This window comes from Anomalospiza imberbis, chromosome 14, assembly GCF_031753505.1.
Source record: "Anomalospiza imberbis isolate Cuckoo-Finch-1a 21T00152 chromosome 14, ASM3175350v1, whole genome shotgun sequence".
NCBI classification, from domain to species: Eukaryota; Metazoa; Chordata; class Aves; order Passeriformes; family Viduidae; genus Anomalospiza; species Anomalospiza imberbis.
In genome coordinates, this window is record NC_089694.1 from 9,111,363 (window position 1) to 9,132,499 (window position 21,137).

The 21,137-nt window shown below is 49.2% G+C and overlaps 2 protein-coding genes across 2 annotated transcripts; one reads left to right on the forward strand and one right to left on the reverse strand.

Moving 5' to 3' along the window:
- The first annotated feature begins 327 nt into the window (after positions 1 to 327).
- Positions 328 to 7,979, forward strand: UBE2A (ubiquitin conjugating enzyme E2 A). Its single transcript, XM_068204825.1, has 6 exons — positions 328 to 634; positions 919 to 999; positions 1,107 to 1,132; positions 6,205 to 6,294; positions 7,323 to 7,411; positions 7,791 to 7,979. Exons 1-6 carry the CDS (start codon positions 591 to 593, stop codon positions 7,917 to 7,919), a joined length of 459 nt encoding a protein of 152 aa, XP_068060926.1. The 5' UTR covers positions 328 to 590; the 3' UTR covers positions 7,920 to 7,979.
- A 17-nt stretch (positions 7,980 to 7,996) lies between these two features.
- On the reverse strand, positions 7,997 to 20,826 carry NKRF (NFKB repressing factor). Its single transcript, XM_068204820.1, has 3 exons — positions 20,384 to 20,826; positions 15,934 to 16,055; positions 7,997 to 13,881 (listed from the first exon to the last, which is right to left on the reverse strand). Exons 1-3 carry the CDS (start codon positions 20,584 to 20,586, stop codon positions 11,894 to 11,896), a joined length of 2,313 nt encoding a protein of 770 aa, XP_068060921.1. The 5' UTR covers positions 20,587 to 20,826; the 3' UTR covers positions 7,997 to 11,893.
- Between the last annotated feature and the right edge of the window lie 311 nt (positions 20,827 to 21,137).

Consider the following 21,137-nt stretch of genomic DNA (forward strand, 5'->3'; position numbering starts at 1 on the left):
GCTGAGCCGAGGGTACCCCAGAGCATAGGGCCTCATCCTCAGCACGGGAAACTGGGGGGGAAGGAGCAAGGGGGGCATTCGGAGTGATGGTGTTTGTCTTCCCAAGGCACCGTTACGTGTGACGGAGCCCTGCCTGCCCCGGGGCAGCGGGGAACGAGCTCCCAGTTTTGGCTCGTTCGTGCGCCCGTCCTTCGCTGTCCCTATCGCACTGTTTTGATGCCCGCCCGCAGCGCCCCCGCCGCGCCGCCCCCTCCGTGACGCCGCTGCTGCCGTCACACCCCCGCCCTCCGCCGGCGTTGGTGCCGCCCCCAGGCGCCGCCCCCGCCGTGGTGGTAGAGGCTGGGCCGGGGCCTCAGCCACATCCGGCTCCGCCCCCCTCTCCCTGCGCCGTTGGTACATCCCGGGACCGTCCGGCTGCCGGCGCAGGAGTCGGTGCAGCCCAGGCTCCCCCCCCGCGCCCGCCGTAGTGGTAGAGGCCGCGATCGCTCCTGTCCGTCAGCGCCGCCGCCGCCTCAGTCGGAGCTCGAACCTCGGCCGCGCCCGGCGCTCCCTCCGGCAGTGTATGCCTGAGCTATAACCCTCAGCCCGCCATGTCCACTCCGGCCCGTAGGCGCCTCATGCGGGACTTCAAGAGGTACCGAGGCCGCGGGCCGAGGGTAAAGGGGCAGGCGGGGGGGGAGGAGGACGAAGGGCCGAGCGCTACCGGGGGAGGAGGGGGCAGCACAACATGGCGGCGGGGCAAGGCGCGCTCCGCTGATTGCGTAGCGCGGGCGGCGCTGCCTGCCGCGGGTTACGCCGTTTGCGCAGGCGGCGGCTGCCGGGCCGGGTTACGCCGTTTGCGCAGCGCTGCCGGCCGGGTTGCGCCGTTTGCGCCGCGCGGGGGGCGCAGGCCGCGCTCACCGCCGCTGTGCCCCGCAGGCTGCAGGAGGATCCCCCGGCCGGCGTGAGCGGGGCCCCCTCCGAGAACAACATCATGGTGTGGAACGCCGTCATCTTCGGGTGAGTCGGCGGGATGGGGGCGGCGGGCCGCGGGGCCGCTCAGCCGCCGCGGTGTCGGAGCCGGGCTGCCAGAGGGGTAACGCTGTGCTTTGCTTTCCCTTCTCCAGGCCCGAGGGGACCCCTTTCGAGGACGGTAAGTGCGGCGTGCGGGGCTGCTGTTCTCGGGGTAAACTGCTGCGGTTTGTCACGGCCTTGGTGCCACTACCGTAAGCTCCTGCAACAGGTGTGGGCCTGGAGGTGCTGGGGGGACATGGGTGCATGTTCACCTGACCACACACGTGCATGCCTGATTTATGTAAATATTGCTTTTCTAATCCTATTCTCAGAAAGTGTTGTAGGTTTAGATTGCAGTGTTGACTTACAAAAACATACAAATTAGCTTGTACAGTCCTGTATGTAGTCGCTACATCTATTGTAAGTCCTTTTAAGGGTCTCTACAAACTTTCCTGTTGAACTCTGGATCACGATTTTAGGGACCTTCATGTTTGGGTAACCATCAATAACTTGGTGTAGAACTGTTGTCTTTTCTTTGAGTTTGGTTTTTTTCTGATGCTGGAAGTGTTTTGTGAGCGAGTTCTAATGTGAATCAGCTGAAGTAGGAAATGGGCTGAATGTTTGAGGAAATTCAGAAGAGTGGCTTTTTCTTGTTATTTATTTTGCTCTGCTCCAATTGGTATCATTCGGGGCTTAAGATTTAAAAGACTTTTTAAGTTTAAAAGCTGACTAAATAGGTCCTGGTGACATACCTGCAGTTTCCATCTGGTCTTCCTGACTTTGATAGGTTTACTGATGCTGTATGAGTACTTAAGCATCTTGTGAGAACCTGTTAGACATTAAATACTGTCTAACTGAAATCAGTGATGTATTTTTTTAAGGTACTTTCAGTCTAGGCTATAATTAATCTTAGATCTCTGTGACTCATGACAAAAGCATAGGAAAAATTCCTTAACTCTTATGTTGTTCTTGGCTAACTCCCTTGACTTTGTTTATCCATGGAGGTAGCACCTGTGAATGTGCCTCTAAATTGCAGACTGTATTTCTCTGTGAAGATATTGAAGACTTTAAATATTTCAAGCCTAAGAAAACTCTGAAGACTCACTTATTTTTAATGTATTTCATTAGTTAAGAAATTTGCTGGAGTAGCTGCTTCGGCAGTCTGATGTTTAGAACTTGGACTTAAAACATTGCATAATAAAACAGCTAGACTAAATGTATTTTGCTGTCTCATCTGGTAACCCTTAAAGAAGGGCTCACTTAAACTTCTGTGGGGGTTGCTAGAGCTGCTTTAGGCTCTTGGAGCACTGCTGCTAATAGAGTGATTCACTGTTTGGAGCAGAAAGCTGTCTCCTTGCAGTGTGCTAAAATGCAGGTTCTTACCATGCTCGGGCTCTTCCAGCTCAGCATGTGGTTAACAGATGCTATAAGGGTTTTTTTTTTTTTTCCCATATATTTCCATTTAGTTGCAGAAGGTTGAGGACTGCTTCTGAGAGCCTGACATATTGATTTCCTCTGTGCTTTCTGAGGCAGCATTGTGTCTTTCTCTTGGATACTGAGGACGTGTTGCACTTGCAGCAGTTTGAGGTTCAGACAGATGCTGAGGCTGCTGCTGTCCTCCTGCTTTGGTTGATGTCATAATGTAATCTCAAGGTGTGATGGATTGCTCTTTTCTTAGCAAAGTCTGTGTTTTCACACTGCATGCTCGGGAAAACAGATGTGTCTTGTGTTGCAGGATATCTGTTTATCTCCTCCCCTGTGGATGTATCTTACTTTCCTAGATAACAAAGCACTAAGTGGAGCCTGGAGATAGGGCTTGTTGGTGCCTCAGCTGTGCTTTCCCATTCATTCAGCGAGTGGAGTAGCTCAGTTCAGATAATGCTAGTGCAGTCCAGATGCAGTTCCGCTTCATGTCGGCAAGAGCAAGGAAATTTTAATGTAACAGCATGTTAGTCTGGGCTTGCTTTGCAACTGCACAGGCCCTTAACTCAAAGATACTGAAACTCTGTAATCTTTCTCATGAAGCCTTTGCAGGTCAGTGTTTTTCATTTTTAGGCTCTTTCACTCTGTGGTGATACTGTAAAATTTCAGATAGCTTAGTTCTTGTAAAAGTAACCTGTGAAATTCGAAGGGGTTTGTTATTCTAGAGGTACAATAATGCCAACATCATGAGAGTTCCTGTTCTTTATCCTCGTTCTGGTGAGGCCCTTCTCTGCTTGCCGCTTCTGAGGTGTTGTAGTTTGTCTGGGATGCAAACCTGAAGTTGAAGCACATTTGTTTACTTGCTGTGCAGCATTCTGCAGCTGATATCCCTCCTCCTCCTCCCCCAGACTTTGGAGGGTGTTTTCACAACTCAGTGCGCAGGCTGGCTCAGCTTAGGAGCAACCACTAATTTAGATCAGCAGCATAACTTCCATCTTCTGGTTTAAGAGGATTCAATTGCAGGTGTCTGCAGTAGGACCCTGGGGATATTTATCCTGCCCTTCACCATATTTCTAAGAATCTTTGTGTATGGCATCTAAAGTGGCAATGCTGGCACAGCCATGGAAATCCAGGCTGTCCCAGTCCTGTAGACGCGTTTCTCTACAGCTGGATGATGATACTGTGGTTAGCGCAGGATTCCTGGCTCAGAGAGATTTAAGCAGCTCCATTATTGTATCCTCCTGCCTTGCTGTGATTGTACAGGAGGCTTGAACAGAGAACACAAGGCATTTGTCTTCTGTGTGGTTTCTGCCTTGCTCATGGAATACGAATCCTGTATCCTTGAGGAGGAGTGAAAGAGCTTGTCCCTGCTTTTTGGGCAGTGGAATGGAGGGGTTGCTCTTGGGGGCTGCAGTGAGGGGGCCCTGCAGGGACATGGGCTCTGCTCTCTGGAGTAGCTGGGGCTGGTGCACAGGCTGTGCAGAAGCCTCTCTTGGCTGTGTCAGGGTCTCAAATCCTGAGGTAGAAGTGATCAACACGGTAAGTGCAGGGCAGAAAAGAGAATGTTTGCCTAACATTAGTGGTGATCCCAGTATCAATAATGACAGTAAATATGATAATGCATGGTTTAAAAATGTCTGTCTCGGGTAAGTTGTGAGAAATACTAGTTGAAAGCATTAAAATTAGTGACAGAAGGGACTGGACCCTGAAGGCCTCGTCCCCAGCACTGTGGTGTGATACCTGTTGTGGGCTTTCAGTGTGAGTGACCCTTGGACTTTGGTGCGTCAAATCTCTGGATTTGCCCTTTAATAAAGCTCAATAGTGAGGGTTTGCATACTGTGGAGCATTTCCAAAGAGCCATTGCCACTCTGGGCCCTGACTTGGAAATTTGAGTAGGTAGATACTCCAGCTGGATATTGCTCCACATGAGCCCCATGCTCAGATTTGTGTTAAAGTAGCACTGTCCTGTCTCTGGTGGGACAATAGCTTCCCTTTCTTTCAGTAGTTTTAAAAAGATTCTAAGACCAAACTGCTGCTGTTACTGTCGAACCTGTGTGATGGTTTGTGCTTGGTTTTCAGCCTACTGCTTGCTTAGTCACTCCTTCCTCAGGAAGAGGCTACTGAGAACCAGAACTGGGGCAGGGAGAGCTGAGAATATCTGGAATCAAATCTCTAAGCATTTGTTTTGAAGGGGCTGATGTTTGCACTGGTAGAAGTTGTTCCTAACTTCCCAGTCCTGGGTTTCAAGCTGATCTCAGACCTGGCTCTGTGCCATTGGACTAAGCTGGAGTAAACTTGAAAACCCCACTGCAGACTTCCACTAATTTGAACAATCCTAACTGTACTGTTCTGGCTCGTTTGTTTCACAGTGAGATAGCATAGTGTTGGCTCTCTGCTGTTACATTGTTAGGCTGCTAATAAAAAACCCAAACATGCATAAACTTATTTTTAGGGTGTTGAGACTTCCCACTGCCATAGAGAAAGTGCTAAAGCATCTGGGCTGTGTCTTCATATGCTAACTGGAACATCAAAGCAATGACCTTCATTTCTTGCAACTCAGTGTTACAGTTTATCTCCTTATAAAGAAAGGAGTCCCTGGGAAATCTTGTAGGTCCTTGATAATCTGGAGGGGAAAAAAAAAGGAAAACCAAAAACCTGTTCTCTGGCTTACCAGTTATTGGCACATGTTTGCCAGCCAAGCAAATGAATAACTTCATTATATTAGGGCTGCAAAACTCCCTCACAATAGGAAGCAAGGACACTGAGCATAGGGGGGATGGAGGGAACGTGACTCATCCATCTCTGATACATAAGGATGCCCTTTCAAAAGAGGCAACATGCCACCAGCAGCTTGTTGCAGCTGTTAGTGTCAGGTGCAGTCCTTCCACAGGTGAGCTGTATTTATATGCAGGTGCTTCAGATGTTCTCTCTGGGCATACCCAGGAACATGCCAGGCTGCCTCTGGGGCTGGTTGCTCTTGGTGGTAGCGTGGTTGGGAGGAGCTTGCGTGGTCTGCAGTGGAGTAGGTAGAGTTCCTTAGTTACCGAGCTGAATCAGGAGTAGTCCTGAATCCCCTGAACCCATATGTGCAGCTTAGTTGACAGACTTCTTATTCTCAAATTATCATAGCCTGAGGAGAAGGGCTAAAGTAACTTATGTTGGTGCAGGCTGTTAAAATGGTTGGGTTGAGACTCAACTACAGTTTTCTGTTTCTACTCAGTCTTTCTCTAAGGATGACCAGTTAGTGTGAAGTAAATAGTCAGGTTTATATTTTAAAGTGTCAGATTTGGATGCTGCATTCAATATTACTTTTCTGCAAGATCTGATTACCTTACAGTTGTTGAGAAATATGCTTTTTTTTTATGTAGAGGAAATAAATTACAAGGTCCTTGCCATGACAGCATATTCCATAGATAGGACTCACTGAATGACGTTATGTTACACAGATGGTTCTACACCCACTGCTGTTGTTTGTACAGTGTACTGGGATTAGGCTCTCTGGAAGAAAACCCCAAGGGCAGATTTATTTCCCTACACAAACCTTTTGGCTGGTTTAATAAAAGTAAGTCACAGGAAATACTCTTGTACCAGTACTGTCTGGGACTTCAGCATTAATGACTAACTCCATGAGAGTAAAGGAATTGCTGTGGGATTGCACAGTGTGTTCCATATCCATCATGCCTGTGTGAGCACAGTAGTGTCAGTGTGTATTGTGGGGGAATGCTACTTACTCATCCCTTGTGTAAATTCATGCTGAATAAAGGTTGCTTATCTCTCTTTCAACTCCAGGAACTTTCAAACTTACAATAGAATTCACAGAAGAATACCCAAATAAGCCACCTACTGTCAGATTTGTCTCTAAAATGTTTCATCCAAATGGTAAGTACTAACACAATGCTTGGGTTTACTTTTGCTGCTTTGTTGGAGGTTTGGTGGGGGGGAAGAGAGGGCTGGGTTATTTTGGTTGTAGCTTTCTGTATAAAAGGTCTATTTATTATAAAAGTTTCCACTATCTGATAAGGCAGCAAAATTCCAGTGTGGTTGTGTAGTTTTGGTGAGGATGGATATGTAAGCAGTGCTCAGGCTTGAAAAGAAAGGGGCAATAAAAGGAGCCTCTTACCTTTCAGGTGTTACAGCACAGTACTGATGAGACACTCAACTGCCTGTTAAGCCTTACAGAAGAATGTTTTGTACTTAAATAGCAGTGCTGTGGACTTCTGTCTGTATGTATTGTAGACATAGCATAGTGACACTGGTGAATGCAGCTGTCATCTATCACTTTTCTTCCCCAAAATGGCTGTAAGAATGAAATACCATGAAGTGTGGTGTTAGGGTCCAGCTATAGCCAGTGACAGTAAGATTGTTTAATTAATCCCCTTCCTTGGTAACTAAAGGCTGGAAAGGTATTCTTTGCCTACAAACAAATGTGGAGCTTTGTGCAGAAATACCAGAAACCCTCCAACATGGCAAGTGTGGGTACAGTGCAGGGAGGGAAGGTTCTCATGTAGCTGCTGTGAGTAAGGTGACTGGACTCTGCTGTAGAGACTTCATGGGGAAAACTTGAGTGTGAACAACTGTTTGTGGGTGTTCTTTGTTTGGTTCACTTCTGGGTAGCTAAATTTTTTTTGCCTTAAAATCTGTTCGTGATTTTCCACAGTGGTAGTTGCAAAGACACAGAAGTTTGTGAGAGAATAACCAGGGGTTGAGTTTAAATACATCAGGCTTCTGTTGGTGAGGAGCTTCACTGCTTCCTACCTACAGGCCTGTTTGCAGGATTTTGGCCTGTCAGACACTATGGAGTGTTGCAGTGTGTCTGTACATAGGTTTTCAGGACTGGGCAACACTAGGGAGAAAAGCCAGTAGCTGTGCAAGTTGTGTTTTAAGCTGGTTTTTTTGACCCTTTCCAGTCTATGCAGACGGTAGTATATGTCTGGATATCCTTCAGAATCGCTGGAGCCCCACTTATGATGTCTCCTCCATCTTAACATCCATACAGGTAAAAGAACTCTGCATGAAGAGACAGAATTACATTAGGATGCTTTGACAAAAACAGCTCAGGAAACTGATTGTCCCCTCTCCTAAGAGCCAGTATAGCAGCTATGATATTGGCAAAGTGTGAATCCTTCCCGGGTGTGAACTGGCCGGGCTGCGACACACGTGGTCACTGCAGGGGCCCACCAGTGTCACAGCGAGCCAGTCACCTGCACTGTGCTGGGGTGACACTGGTGGCCAAAGCCTCTAAAGCCTTCCAGCTGCAGGGATGCAGTGTGCTGCACCTGGACTAACATCTCTGCTCTGACTACTGTGGGTAGTTTAGAGAATGTGTTGGGAAACTGTACTTTGCAGTGCCTAAGGATCTTTTTCTCTTTGCACAGTCCCTATTGGATGAGCCAAATCCGAACAGTCCAGCAAACAGCCAGGCAGCTCAGCTATACCAAGAGAATAAGCGGGAATATGAAAAACGGGTTTCTGCAATAGTAGAACAGAGCTGGCGTGACTGTTGACCCAGGATGATGCAAATGAACACTCTGTTGATGAGGAAAATAAACAAAGTGTCCGAGTCATCTTTTTCCTCCTAGCATTTACTTTGCAAGCAAAATAGCTGTTGTGCTGTTGCCACCCTCCCTTGCTGAAGCTTCTTCTCCTTGGACATCAGAACGCACCCACTTTGAAGTCAAACGTTCTGTACTTGGGTTACTTGCAAAAGAGTTACTGATGCTGAATTCATTTTCTGTGGTCCCTCTCCAGTCTTAGGGCAGTATTGTGCATTTCTGTAGTGTACACTAAGCTTTTAATTGTAATTGTGTTATACACAGTGATGCTTATGTGTAGCTTGATAAAAGGGATGTTTATATACATACACATTTTTTAACTGATATTAACTAAAGTGCTGATGTGTCCGGGCTGGTCACTTACCTCTACTATTGGTTTAGACCCCACTGCATTTCTAAGTACTGGGTGAAGAAATCATCTTTTGTTTCCCTTTTGTCTTGGTTTATCCACTCCTTTACTCATGTTAAAAAAATCCAACTCTTCGATTGATTCCAATTCAAAGATTTAATAAGACCCTGGAATGCTTGTTACTTCTGCACTTCACATGCAAGATTTATGTACAGATCTACATAAATCACTACAGCTGTGGTACTTGGATCTTTGCTGATCTTTTTTTTTTTATTACTGTTTTAAAGGACACGCCTACAGAAACTGTCAGTAGGTTTCTCTAGTCCTGTCACCGAGGCATTACTGGACAAAAGCAGGCAGAGCTGTGGTACTCAGCAAAAGGCCTTCCACATTAAGGAAGAGGTAAAACCTGACCTGTACCAGTGATGGAATTACTCTCCTTCGGTGTCTTTTTCCTGCCCCTTATCTTTAGCTGAGAAAGATAAATAGTTTGGGATCTAACTTTGTCTTGTGGAAAGTTTGAATTAAGTCCAGGATAGGCACTCGAGTCTCTGCAGTTTCTGCTCTTCGTAGATGACGGCGTGGTTTGTGTGAGCTACTGCTGCATGCTTGAGTTTGTTCCCTTCAGTTTTATGGAAGAATTTTTTCAATTCTGAAAAAAAAACATTTGTAAGTCCAGTCACTTCTTTTGTAAGGCAAGTTTGTACCTTTGGATACAGAACCTTAAGCAGCAGTGTGGGATGGAACCTGCAATTGTGTTGTCCACTGTTCCAGTGTCTTTTGTGTGCACATTGGTCTGTTAGTTGAAAAGTATAACTTTGCACAAGTAACCCATGTAAGAAACTGTACATTTTTCAAAAGTTGTAAATAAAGTGTAACCTTAGTGCTTATTGTATAAATAGGCAAGAAGTGTATAACTGTGCTTATTTAACTGGGCTGCCAGCAGTTGGGTGTGGGGTACTGTGATCCTTCCTCCTGGGCAGCAGTGGGGAGCGGTGTGCCTGGGGGAGTGCAGGGGAGGAGCAGAGGGGGGGAGACAGAGACAGGGCTGGCTGCACCGGCAGGGACATCAGGGCTGGGACCTGAGTTAGCTACAGGAACTTCATGAGCTCAGTCGATAGAGGAACTGCATTTACTTTCCTCCTGTCTTAGCAGGTGGAGACCAGGATTGATGATGAGTGGCAGATAACAAAAGCTGGTTCCTGTACAAGCAGCTGGGCTCTTTCAAAAAATTTAATGCAGATTTGTACCTGCAGTGACAGCTTGTACCCTGGAACAGCCTTGTGCTGGCCTGGAGCAGCTGTAATGTCACAACCCTTTCTGAGGGAGCCACAGAGGCCCTCGTAGCAGTCCCACCATTATTGTGTTTGTTTCACTAGTTTAAAAAAAAAAAACAAAATAACAGAGTGGACTCTTAGGGCAGCCAGAAATGAGCGGCACAGAGCTGCCAAAGAAAATCAATCCTGTCTTGCTCAGGCAAGGCCTTTATCCACAGACTCCACCACTGCCCCGTGGTGCCTCTCCTGCAGGCTCAGGCGCCGCTGCCCCGTGGGCACAGCGATGCTGCCGTTCTCCCCAGCGGGTCCTGCACAGGCCCCGTGCGGTCAGAGGGGTCACAGCCACGACCCAGGACAGGAAAGGCAACATCCTGCACAGACTGACTGGGCCAGCTGCCCCTGCTGAGCTACAATGACTACAGCTAGGGCCCACCTCTCCCAAAAGAGGCATTTCTCATCTTGAGTACCAGTGGAACTCTTACTGCCTTCCTTGGCATCACCAAGCTCTAACAGCCTGCTGCATACCCAAGCTAGGGAGGAGGAGCTTCACTTCTTTCCCTAGAAAGTACCAGGCTTCTTCCACTCCTACAGCACCATCTGCTACAGTCCAGTGTTCCTGAGAGCAGAATTCAGACATATGGAGATGAAATGCACAAAAACCAACCCCAAACAAAATGGAAAAAAAAAATCTACTTTCAGAATTTACGGTCATATTATTTTTTCACAGCAGCAGCAGGTTGTTACTCAGCAGACCAAGCAGGCAGAAGCTGTGCTGCAGCCAGGCAGAGAGGAGAGGACTCTTGCTCCTGAGTCTCACCTGCCAGAGCAGTCTCTCCTCTCCCTCATCACCCTTCAGGGATGAAAACCCCTGTAACTGCTCACCACCACAACATTCTGAGGTTAGGCATCCTCACCTCTGCCCTGAGAACATTTAAAAACAGAACAGGAGGTGGGAAAAAAGGTAGAGGAGGGTGTCATAATTTGGAGAGGCAAATGTAAGGTAGCAGAAAACTGCAGGTGTGCAGGTGATGGCTGAGACATGGCAACAGGAGACCTGACAAAAACACTGCATTAGGACTGAATTAGTGCTGCAGAAGCATCTGCAGACCCCACTGCTGACGGAATAACCAGCATCTCTAGGCATGCCTCACTCCTGGCTCTTCCAAGGTCAGTTGCTATCCCTTAAGCTTCCTAAGTATGAAGTGAGTGTTCTCCAAGGCTCAGAGCACTGTGTCCTGTACCCCTCCCTGCTGGCAGAGCAGCGCAGGTGGAGGTCAGAGGCTGCTTCCCCGTACAGGAGGGGAGCACTCCGGCCTCCCCGTGGCATAAGCCAGCCCTGGAGAGCTTCCACACTCACACATGGGCAGAGCAAGGCCAGAAGTTTCCTGGGGAATGGCCCTCACCAGACACAAGCACCGGTACAGGGATGGAGCAGAGAAATAACCAGGCACAGATTCAGTTTTGTTCAGGATTAAAGAGCTGATATTCCAAGTAAAAAAATAAGTTATATAACAATCCCCACAGGCTACATGAGCATCTTTGAGCGTGGGCTCTGCATTTACCTCCAGTTTTTATATTTCACACTTCACCACGGTATCTGCACATGTCAACCGTTCTCCAAGGTAGAAACGCTGGAATTCTCTCAGTCCCACTTGCTGGCAATGAAGGCGCCTTCAGTGATTCTCAGAATGGGAGACTCAGTGTAGAAATCTATGAATAAAACTACCACTAAACTGGTTAAGGTTTACATACTGTACATACACACACAGCAGAGACAAGACTTGGATATATGTATTTCTCAAGAATAATGAAGTTTTCACACTTTTTTTAATAAAAGTGTGACAAAACCTTTTTTTTTCCAGAAATAAAACTTTATTTTTGTTGTCATTAATACCAATTTTACATACAAGTTTATGCCCCCAGACTGCATTTCCTTTGCTTTTTTTTTTTAAAAAGTTTTTTTTTTCCTTCCTTGCTCAAGAAGAGTAAGAGACCTATAATTTTAAATGATGTCAAATTCCTTCTCATTGGACATGTGTGTTTGCTATTACAAAACTATTAAAATGTGAAGGAACAAGTAATATCAAAGACACATACAGTAACAGCACTACTGCTTTTGGGTTGTGCTAATGCGCTCGAACATAATTCGGTCGGTTCTAAACACCTAACAACATTTTAGAAATTATATTGCCAAAGTAAAAGACTTTAATGTCATTATTACCCACGAGAAAAATGCAGCATCTCTTTCTTTAGTCGAGGGTCCAGGAAACTCAGTCTCTGGTCAAAGGGGACACCTCACCTCAGTTTGCCTGGGGCATGATAAGCTCATAATGCCCAACCTGGCCTTCCTGCTTCAGCTGGTCTAACAGATCTTCCTTGCGCCGCTTCCTGCTCACCACCAAGTATCTGTTGTGTCCCTGCCCATGGGATTTACTTTTAAGACCATATTTTTGGGCAATTTGATGTATCTGCTTCCGCTCATCCATGGTCAGTTCTCTAGAGAAAGTCAAGTCAATGTGACTGTCTGAACGTGCATAGTTTCGAATTATCTCTTCAATATCTCTCTTAGCGATTCTGTTCACCCTTTCCACATCAAGCCCAAGTCCTTCCCTTTTGAACTGCTCCTTTACTGAAATAGGCTCCCTAATTCCTTCACCATCTTTCCCTAGGCCACCACCTGTCCAGCCCATCTTTCTTAAAATTTGGTTCCCAATGTTGTCTTCTTTGATCTTCTGTTTGAAAGCCTCTTCTGCTGATCGACCTCGAATCTCATTTCTGGAGATGACATCTTCGACAGTGCCTTTCTTCAGGTTATTAACAACAGTTGGCTGAGTCTTTTTGAGGATTTTCACTGCTTCCTCTGCTGCCTCATGCTTGACAGATTTCTTCACTCCAACTGCTTCTGCGATGAATTCATCTTCAAGCATCACCTTGCATTTCCATCGCATGCCTGTCATCCTCTCAAAGACGTACTCCACCGTCATCTTGTTGAACTGGGCGGTGTCGTTCAGGGTACACACCGGGTTACTGGAGTTCTCGTAGATCACCAGGTCCTTCAGGTCCTTCTTCCTCCCGGAGCCCCGTGACGAGCAGCCCACTTTCTGCACCTGGGTCACTTTGATGGATGCTATATTTGACTGCATCTTCTGCAGGATTTTCAGTGCCTCCTCAGCTGCCGCGTGCTTGCTGGTCTTTTTTGTGCCAAATCCCTCGGCCAGGCAGTGATCTTGGAGATACACCTGACAACGCCACGAGCGGTTGGGCATTAATTCATACTTATATTCAACAGACATTTTGTTATATGAGGCAGAATTGTTAAGTATTCCTATTGCATCGCTGGCATTCTCTGTGAGGACAAAACTAGTCCAGTCTTTGTTAGTATTCGTGGAACCCTTCATGGATTCAGTACCGGGCTGCATTGGGACACAGTCCCTGTTGGCAACTACGAACTCCTCATGAGGTTTGAGAGCGGGAGGGAAATCTGGGCGACACACACCTGCCTCACACACCACCAGGTCCTCGTGGTAGGTGTGCTTGAACTTCCGCTGAACAACTCGAACTTCCACGGATTTCTTCAGCAGTTTCACTGCCTGCTCCGCGGCTCGATCCCGGGATCCGTTCTTGCTGCCGGCGTAGCCCGTGGCCAGGTAGACGTTCTGACATCGCACCTCGCAAGCGAAGCCATCTGTCAGGAGCTTCTTGCTCTTGGGCAGGTCAGCAGGGGCGATCTCTTTCAGAGGAACATAAATATATTCAGGGTTTGTCTTGCATGCCTGAATTGAACGTGTCAAAAGATACGTGAAGTTAATTTTATCCGTCCCAGTATTTGCATCTGGATTAGTAAGATTTTTCCAGACAGCTGCTGACAGTTTCTCCATAAAGCTCTGCTTCAGCATTATTGCTGATGGAGGGAAAGTCTCTGACGCAGACGGGGCAGTTGAAGGGGAAACTGAAACCTGCACAGCATTGCTTGTGGTAGTGTCCACACTATTCACAGCCTTCTTGGCTGCTGCTGCTGGGCCTGCAAAGCCAAGCCCAGCTGAGCTGGAGAGCTGGGGATTCACCTCTCGTGCATTCACAAAAGAATTTGTACAGTTTTCAGCTGGCTGTGCCATGCTGTTTGTATTTGTCTCCTGGTTCCCCTCCTGCCTTTGGTTATCCAGAGAATTGTCCTTTTTGCCATCCTTCTCAGCACTGCTGACAAAATGTATGGGCTCAAAGCGTGGTCGCACTCGGAACCTGGGGACCACCTTTTTGGGTGGCTCAGAAACCTCTTCTGGCTCTGGACCTATGAGATGGAAGAATATGACACAATTACCAATATGTGCTATGACAGGGAGACAGTGTTTTCAGAAAGTGATCTTCAAGAGGAGCCTGCAGGCTCTGAACACAGGATTTGTATTCCTTAGCCAAAACCCAAAAGGTTTCCTTCCAAAAGACATTCACAATTCATCAAAGAGAACCATTCATTCTTGTGGAGGTCACTACCGTGGTATTTCCACTTTCACAGCTGCCACACAAAAATCTCTACATATTTAGTCACGTGACACTGCCTTCCAGCATTGCCCACTGACCCATCTGGTCATTTCTGAAGTTAATCCCTTAAAATCTATTAAAATAATTAGTAAGTAAAACTATGGTCAACAAGACAGAGCACCAGCGCAGGACTAGAACCTCAGCTCTGACTCTGCTGCAGGGTTGCAAGATGATGTCAGATAAACTACTTTATCATCAGGTCTCCTCATCTGAGGTGGAACACAGTGGTACCAAACCCTCCTTTCCAAAACACACAGGGCTGTTACTGACTTAATAGAAGCACATTTTCTCTCAGTGTAATTGCTTTGGGCTAAAGGGCAGCAAACATGAAGAAATGTTTGAGGCCTGAGCCTCGAGGGACAGCTGCAGCAACTGAGGGCCCCATTACTGACAGACCTCTTGTTTCTTCACCAGAAGAAATGCAAATTAGACTATCCTGGTGTGCACAGCTACTGCAGAAGGGGAGAATCAAATAGCTGACAAGCAAATATGTTACATCTAAGAGATGGTTACACAAGACTTCTCCTGTGGAAGATTCAGCACCCACATGCTGACGTGGTACATGTGTGTAATTTCATCGGAGGAGCAAAAGGCCAGCTCAGCGCTGGGAAATGCTGCCTAATCCAGTGCCAATGTGTGTGGCCTTGCTGTAGGTCAGGCTGTCTAGACATCAACCACCACAGCACAGGTATCACCACCCAGCTCGCTGCAGGTGAAAACAACACCTGCACGCAGCACAAACAGCCCTTCCTTCCTACTGAAATCAGGTGACAAAGCTCTTACGCATTAAATCCTTTGCCCATCAGTTTTGATGAATTATGGCAAGGTTTGCATTTCTTCCTCCGTCTGTTTTTGATGGCTGCACTGCAGCAGCACCTAAAGGCTCTTGCCAGCAGAACAGCTCATTATGCCATCTGTGCAACAAGCCCTGGAGAACCCTCAGGGCTGCTGCTGTGACAGACAAAACACGGGAGAAGAACAGTATCTCCTCAGTTTTGCAGCTGGCCCATGGAAGCACAGAAAGACTGCTGGCTGTCAAAGTAAGGGAAGCAACTTTGGCAGAGCTAGAAATTATACCCAAGCCCAGAGGAGTCCTGTGCTGTCTGGCCACTTGTGCCTCACACAGCCACTCTGCTGACTGACACAGGGGCCTGCCCGCAGCCAGGCACAATTCCCACCCCTCTCCAGAGGGAGGGCAGGCAGCTCTGAAGGTGCCATGGAGCAGCCAGCAGACGGAGCCAGGAGCCATCGATCTGCCAGCCCTCTGCCTGCTGAATTCCTCCACTGGAAACACTGACCCTGATCCTTGATCCCATGGGACTGGGCTGACATATACAGCACTCTTCCAGGTCCAGCACGAGGGAAAAAAACTCCAAAACTACGCATCATGTCTACTCCCCATCCCCTCAAAGCTCCAAGCAGGTTGTAACTCAAAATCAACAAACTGAACATCACTATGTACATACACAACCCTTCCTTGGGTGAGAACATCACACCTCACCACAGCAGACAAAGCCAGACAGGTATTGAATTCCAAACACCATCCCTAGGGGAAACCAATTACCTGATAATTGAAATGAAAAATGGTATTTTCTTAAGCCAAGACAGAACTGTGTGTGAATCATGCACACGTCAGAGGAGGGGGAACTGCTCTGCAGTCCAGCAGAGCACACCGCGGGCACTTCCCCCCAGTTTGCTGTGCTGGCTGTCCCAGAGGTGGCCCGGTGGCACACTGGTGCCATGCTCCCAGGGCTGCCCTCCAAACAGGGAAGGGAAGGGTCATTCACACGGCAGATGTACTCACTGTCTGATGGAGAGCGGTATCTCTTCAGCTTCCTGTTGGGCACCAACTCGTACGACCTCGTTTCCCCAATGTCGATGCCTTCAGCCATCTTGAGAACCTTCTCCATGACCTGCACACCGTATCTGTGGGGTCAACAGCAGAACACCTCAGAGCCAGCCCCAGGGGCAGCACACATGCACACACAAGCTTCTGTTATGTAAAACAACAACTAAAGCTGCCTGAGACACAGCAGCTGGTGCAAGGGAGATGCTCCTCAGATCCTGCTCAGAGCACAGCACTGACCACTGTCCCCCTGCCACAGCTGCTCTGGCACGGGCACACAGCCACACACCAGCTGACCTGGCTCTGCATGAACCCACTTCTGATTAAACCATGCAGCCACCACACTGACAGTGTTCTAAACTGAAATTTAAATACATTATCAGACAAAATACAGTATTTGACAGAGCTGCCAGGAGCACTAATGAACACTGGGATGTGAAGGAGGAGCAGCAGCTTCAGTGAATCAAACACAGCAGCTCAGACTGGCACTGGAGTCCTGTGTGGGGCAGCAGCCAGAGCCTGCACGTCACCAACACCACAATTGCCAAGTCAGGTGACAAAGGCACTAATCAGCCTTCATTGACCACTCTTTAAAAAAAACACTTTAAATGTTTTTAAATTCTAGCTGGGTGCTGTAACTGAAATGTTTTAGGTTCCTGAACCTAAAGAGGTGAGGTGGCTGTGACAAGCTCTGAGCAAACCCTGACCCTGCTGCAGCACCCACAGTTCCACACAAGCAGGACATGCATGGCACATGTCCCATCCCTCTAGGCCTTACATCCCCCACCAGCTCAGTTTTCCATTGCTCTGGGGATCTGTCACATGATTTCGAGCCATTTGCATGCTGAGGCTGAACAGGAAAGAAACCCAAACCTTTCTATCCAAGGAGAGCCTACAAACACGGCCTGACACCAGCCTCTGACAGCTTCACACTGTCAGAGAGGAGGAAAGAGCAATGCTGCACCTGTTCCATGGTATGCTCACCTTCTAAAGTCAGAAAGCATCAGGGCACTGCCCACAGACAGGAGTCCACAACTGACCCAACTGCCAGGGCTCAGTGATTTGCACCAGACTCTAAATGCTGCTGTTCCAAGGACTCTGGAAATCTACTCAAGCTCCACTCAAGAAAGGTTTTTTTCTGCTCCTGATTTAGAGGACCAGGCAGAAATTAGATCTAAATGAACTCCTGGGAGAACTCTGAGCACAGACTACTGCAGTCCCTGCTTCACCAGCACAGCTCAGCCCTCAGTGGAGGCAGTGGAACCAGGACTGGGAAGAAAATTCCAGGAGGGATCAAAGGGAGATGAGACAGTGGTGATACCCTGTTGCAGGTTAGGATTTTTCCTTTTGTTTCTTTCTCTCATGGAATTTTGTCCCATCTGTTAATAAGAGAAAATAATGACCACTGCTTAAGAGAGACTAAAGAAATGGCCAAGGTGGGGGAAGTGTGCTATGCTCTTGCCTGGGGTGTTTTCTCTTTGGAAAGGCAAAGATACTGTGAGATTCTGGCCAGGGGGTGAGGGGCTGGGCTCAGCTCCTCTCCCTCTCTCCTGCTGGCATGGGAGAAGGACAGTCAAGCTTTACTGCGGGGAGAATTCACTACCACTGCCAGAGCCCAGCCCTGTGCTCCTTCTACCGTGAGCCTTTGCTTGTAAGACCAGCCACTGAACTGGGACCTTATTAACACTCTACATCACTGGAAAGGACCCTCACCATCTATGGGGGTGTCTCAGGGGAAAAATCCAGGGACCTGAGCCACTCCCCCTTCCCCCAGCTGCTCACAGAAGCCCGGCTGCCACTGCCCAGCCCTGGCATTTTCTGCTGCCTCCGGATTTTTTGCTACACTTTAACCCTGCACTCCATGTCCACCTGACCCTGAAGCTCCTGCTAAGGCTGTGCAGTTTCCATTAAATTTTGTTTTGTTTGTTTTGTTTTGTGTTGTTCTGTTTGCCACCCCGGGAGAATCATCCCCACTCCGCCCGGCCGGGAGCCAGCAGCGCCCCTGCTGGCCGTGCCCGGAACTGCAGCCAAGGGGAGCTGGGGCTGCCGGCGCTGCTGCTGGCGCCGTTCCACACGCACATCCCAGTAAAGAACTGCTGTTCCTTTCCCTATACCTTTGCCTGAAAGCCTCGTAATTTCAAAGCTGTAATAATTAGGAGGGAAGGGGGTCATATTTTCCACTCCAAGGGAGGTTCCCACCTTCCTTGGCAGATACCTGTCCTTCAAACCAGGACATGCCCCCGTCCTCTTGCAGACAAAGGGGAGAGGAGTGGGAATCTGTTTCTCTCCCTGACTTACAGGGACAAGATGACATTACCTGTGATGGAGATGGACAATGTCCCTTCCCAGCAGGGTGCAAGAACAGTGTCAGATTTGACACTTGTCATTCTTCACAAACGATGGAGACCTTTGGGCTCATATTTCTGCTGGGAGTGGGGAGGAGATCAACCAGTCTCAACATGTGTTTGTCTAGTCTGGCCAGAGGAACCCAGTGCCTCTAGTACCTAACTGAAGTCTCTCTGCTGTGACTTTAATAGGTTATCCCTTATCCTGATCCCTGTAACTTCAGAGCATAATGCTTTCCTGCACCACTGCCCCATTCTCAGCCACCTTTAACATACCTGGGAACAGGACCGCCTTCTCTCATCTACACCTGAACTAAATGAAGCCTTTTATTTAAACCCTTCCTCACAGACCATGTTTTCTGAGCCTTCTGGACACTGTCCACATCATCTCTCAGCAGAACACTCAGATTTCATAGCAAAGCCTCTGATCAGTTCTTCACAGAACCACAGAACAGTCTGAGTTGGAAAGGACCCACAAGGATTATCGAGTCCAAGTCTTGGGTGAATGGCCCATATGGGGACTGAACCCACATCACTGTCATTATCAGCATCCTGCTCTAACCAGCTGAGCTGCTCTGACAAACAGCTGACAAGAAATCAGCATTAGGAAAACAAAACAAAACAAAACCCCAAACCAAACACCAGTCAACAAACTTAAGAGAAAACAACAAAAATCCCTCAAACTCTGAAGCTATTTACTTGATAAATCAACAACAGCTCTTCCCAAACACCAAAGGCAGTTCCAGGGAATGCTGCAGGTCTCTTCTTTCCCCAGGCAACTCTAAGTAAAGCTAGAATTATTTTAACAGTACAGAATGTTCCTGTGCAGTGCCCCCAGCCAGGCACACCAGCTCTGGGGAAACATCTTCAGATAACGGCTCCAGACTGCATCCTGCCCAAATCCCATCTCCCCTGAGAGCTGCAGGTGAAGGGGCCCACCACAGAAAGTATGTGCACTGACAGGCTTAAACTGCATCCGTTCTGGGGACTTGAAACCTTCCCACACAGTTGTTCACTTCTACTAGCAGCACCCTGTAACTGTTTATTGCACCATTCCCAAAAGCCCTGGCACAGAGAAGGTCCCCATTAAGACAGCACACAAACACATTAAGATGGACCACACAGACTCTATATGAAGAATATATGTATATTCTCAATTTTAACATATTGCTCAAACTTTGGAATTTGAAACTGTTTAAAATCTATGTTAAATTTTGGTGCTTGCAGGGCAGAAGAGTTTAGTACTTGACCCAGGGGAAAAAAAAAAAAAAAAAAGGAAACAGGCAGATCTGTATTTAAAGATATTGATTTTGCTCTGTAGAAATGACACAAAGTATTCCCCCACAAGGCTGCGGGATGGAACATTATTCAAAGTCCATCTATGTGCTCTCAATGCTCACAAGCTCCTCTGTCTCTGCAGTTTGCAGAAGTTGGTCATTAAGCAACTGCTTCCATCCGGATAAAAACAATCACATCATTAGAGGGGGCTGTGAACGTGGGTGACGTTTCTGCAGATCTCCACAGCCTGGCTATGGTCAGGACGGCTGGATGAAAGGATGCCCCTTCCCTTCTCCACGCTTATTCCTCCCAGAAAAGCTGAGCCTTCAGGGCTGTACAGGCTGCTTTGTGCTCAGAGGGAAACTCTCTCCTCGCTTAAATGACACAGCACAGCACCACAAAGCTAAACGAGTCCTGGGGGCGGGACATCAAGAACTCCTGGCAAAACACACATAAACTTTTCCAGCGGCTTGCTCCCCTCCGCATACAAACACCGGCATACTCGAGCAAACAAAACCGGCCAGGGACAGAAGCTCTCTTGTCTCAGCCCCTTTCATCCCAGCTCTTCTGCGGCAACTTTCTAAAATGCATCTAGGGCCGAGATTTGGCCACGACGAGAGCCTGCACCCCTTCTCCCCGCGGGGGCTCCCGTCCCGCTCGACTTCCACCGGGAATCCTGCCGGCAGCACGGCTCGTCCCCCGGGACCCCCGTCCTGCGGGGCATCCCCGGCTGACAGCGGGAGCCGGGGCACCGCCCGCCGCCCCGTGGGACCCCCGGGCCTCACCTGCAGCCCATGAAGACGTGGTTGGTCCAGAGCACGGAGAGCGCCAGCAGCTGGTCGATGGCGGCGCCGGGGTACGCGGGGAGGTGGCGGAGGATGAAGCGGCGGCGCAGCGCCCATTGCCGGTCGGTCTCGTTGTACTGCCGCCACTGCTCCAGCATCGGCTCGGCCACCGCCTCCGGCTGCGGCTCTGCCGGCGGCGCCATGGTGGGCAAAGGCCGCGGGGCCGAACCCCGCCGGGGGCGCGGACCCACCGGGCCCGGGCGCGTACGGCGGGACCAGGCCCCACGTGTGGACCAGGCCGCGGCTCGCTGCGGCCCACGGGGAAGCGCCGGCCCGGCCCGGCCTCAGCTCCCCCGCCACCTGCCCCCCTCCCCCCCCCGGCCCCGCTCCCTGGCGGCCCCGCCCCGCAGGTGCCGTCGCGCTCCCGGTTCCGCTCCCGGTTCCGCTCCCGTCACCCGCGCGGGGCCGAACGGCGCGGCCCGGCCGGCGCCGCGTCACGTGGCCGCGCGTCACGATCGCGCGAGACACCGCGAGAAACAGCCGCCATGGCGGGGCCAGCGCGGCGGGGCTCAGCGCCCCCTGGCGGCGGCTGCCACACACGGGAGCGGGGCCGCGGCCGGAGCGGTCCCGGGGCAGCCCCGCTCCTCACGGGCCCCACGGGCCCCGGGGCAGCCCCGCTCCTCACGGGCCCCACGGGCCCCGGGGCAGCCCCGCTCCTCACGGGCCCCGGGGCAGCCCCGCTCCTCACGGACCC

Coding starts and splice junctions, on each gene's coding strand:
- UBE2A (XM_068204825.1), top strand. CDS start 591: ATGTCCACTCCGGCCCGTAGGCGCCTCATGCGGGACTTCAAGAG. Junction 1,000..1,106: donor TGGAACGCCGTCATCTTCGG/GTGAGTCGGCGG, acceptor TCCCTTCTCCAG/GCCCGAGGGGACCCCTTTCG. Junction 6,295..7,322: donor TAAAATGTTTCATCCAAATG/GTAAGTACTAAC, acceptor GACCCTTTCCAG/TCTATGCAGACGGTAGTATA.
- NKRF (XM_068204820.1), bottom strand. CDS start 20,586: ATGGCGCCGCCGGCAGAGCCGCAGCCGGAGGCGGTGGCCGAGCCGATG. Junction 16,056..20,383: donor CACGTCTTCATGGGCTGCAG/GTGAGGCCCGGG, acceptor TTGACCCCACAG/ATACGGTGTGCAGGTCATGG. Junction 13,882..15,933: donor ATACCGCTCTCCATCAGACA/GTGAGTACATCT, acceptor TCCATCTCATAG/GTCCAGAGCCAGAAGAGGTT.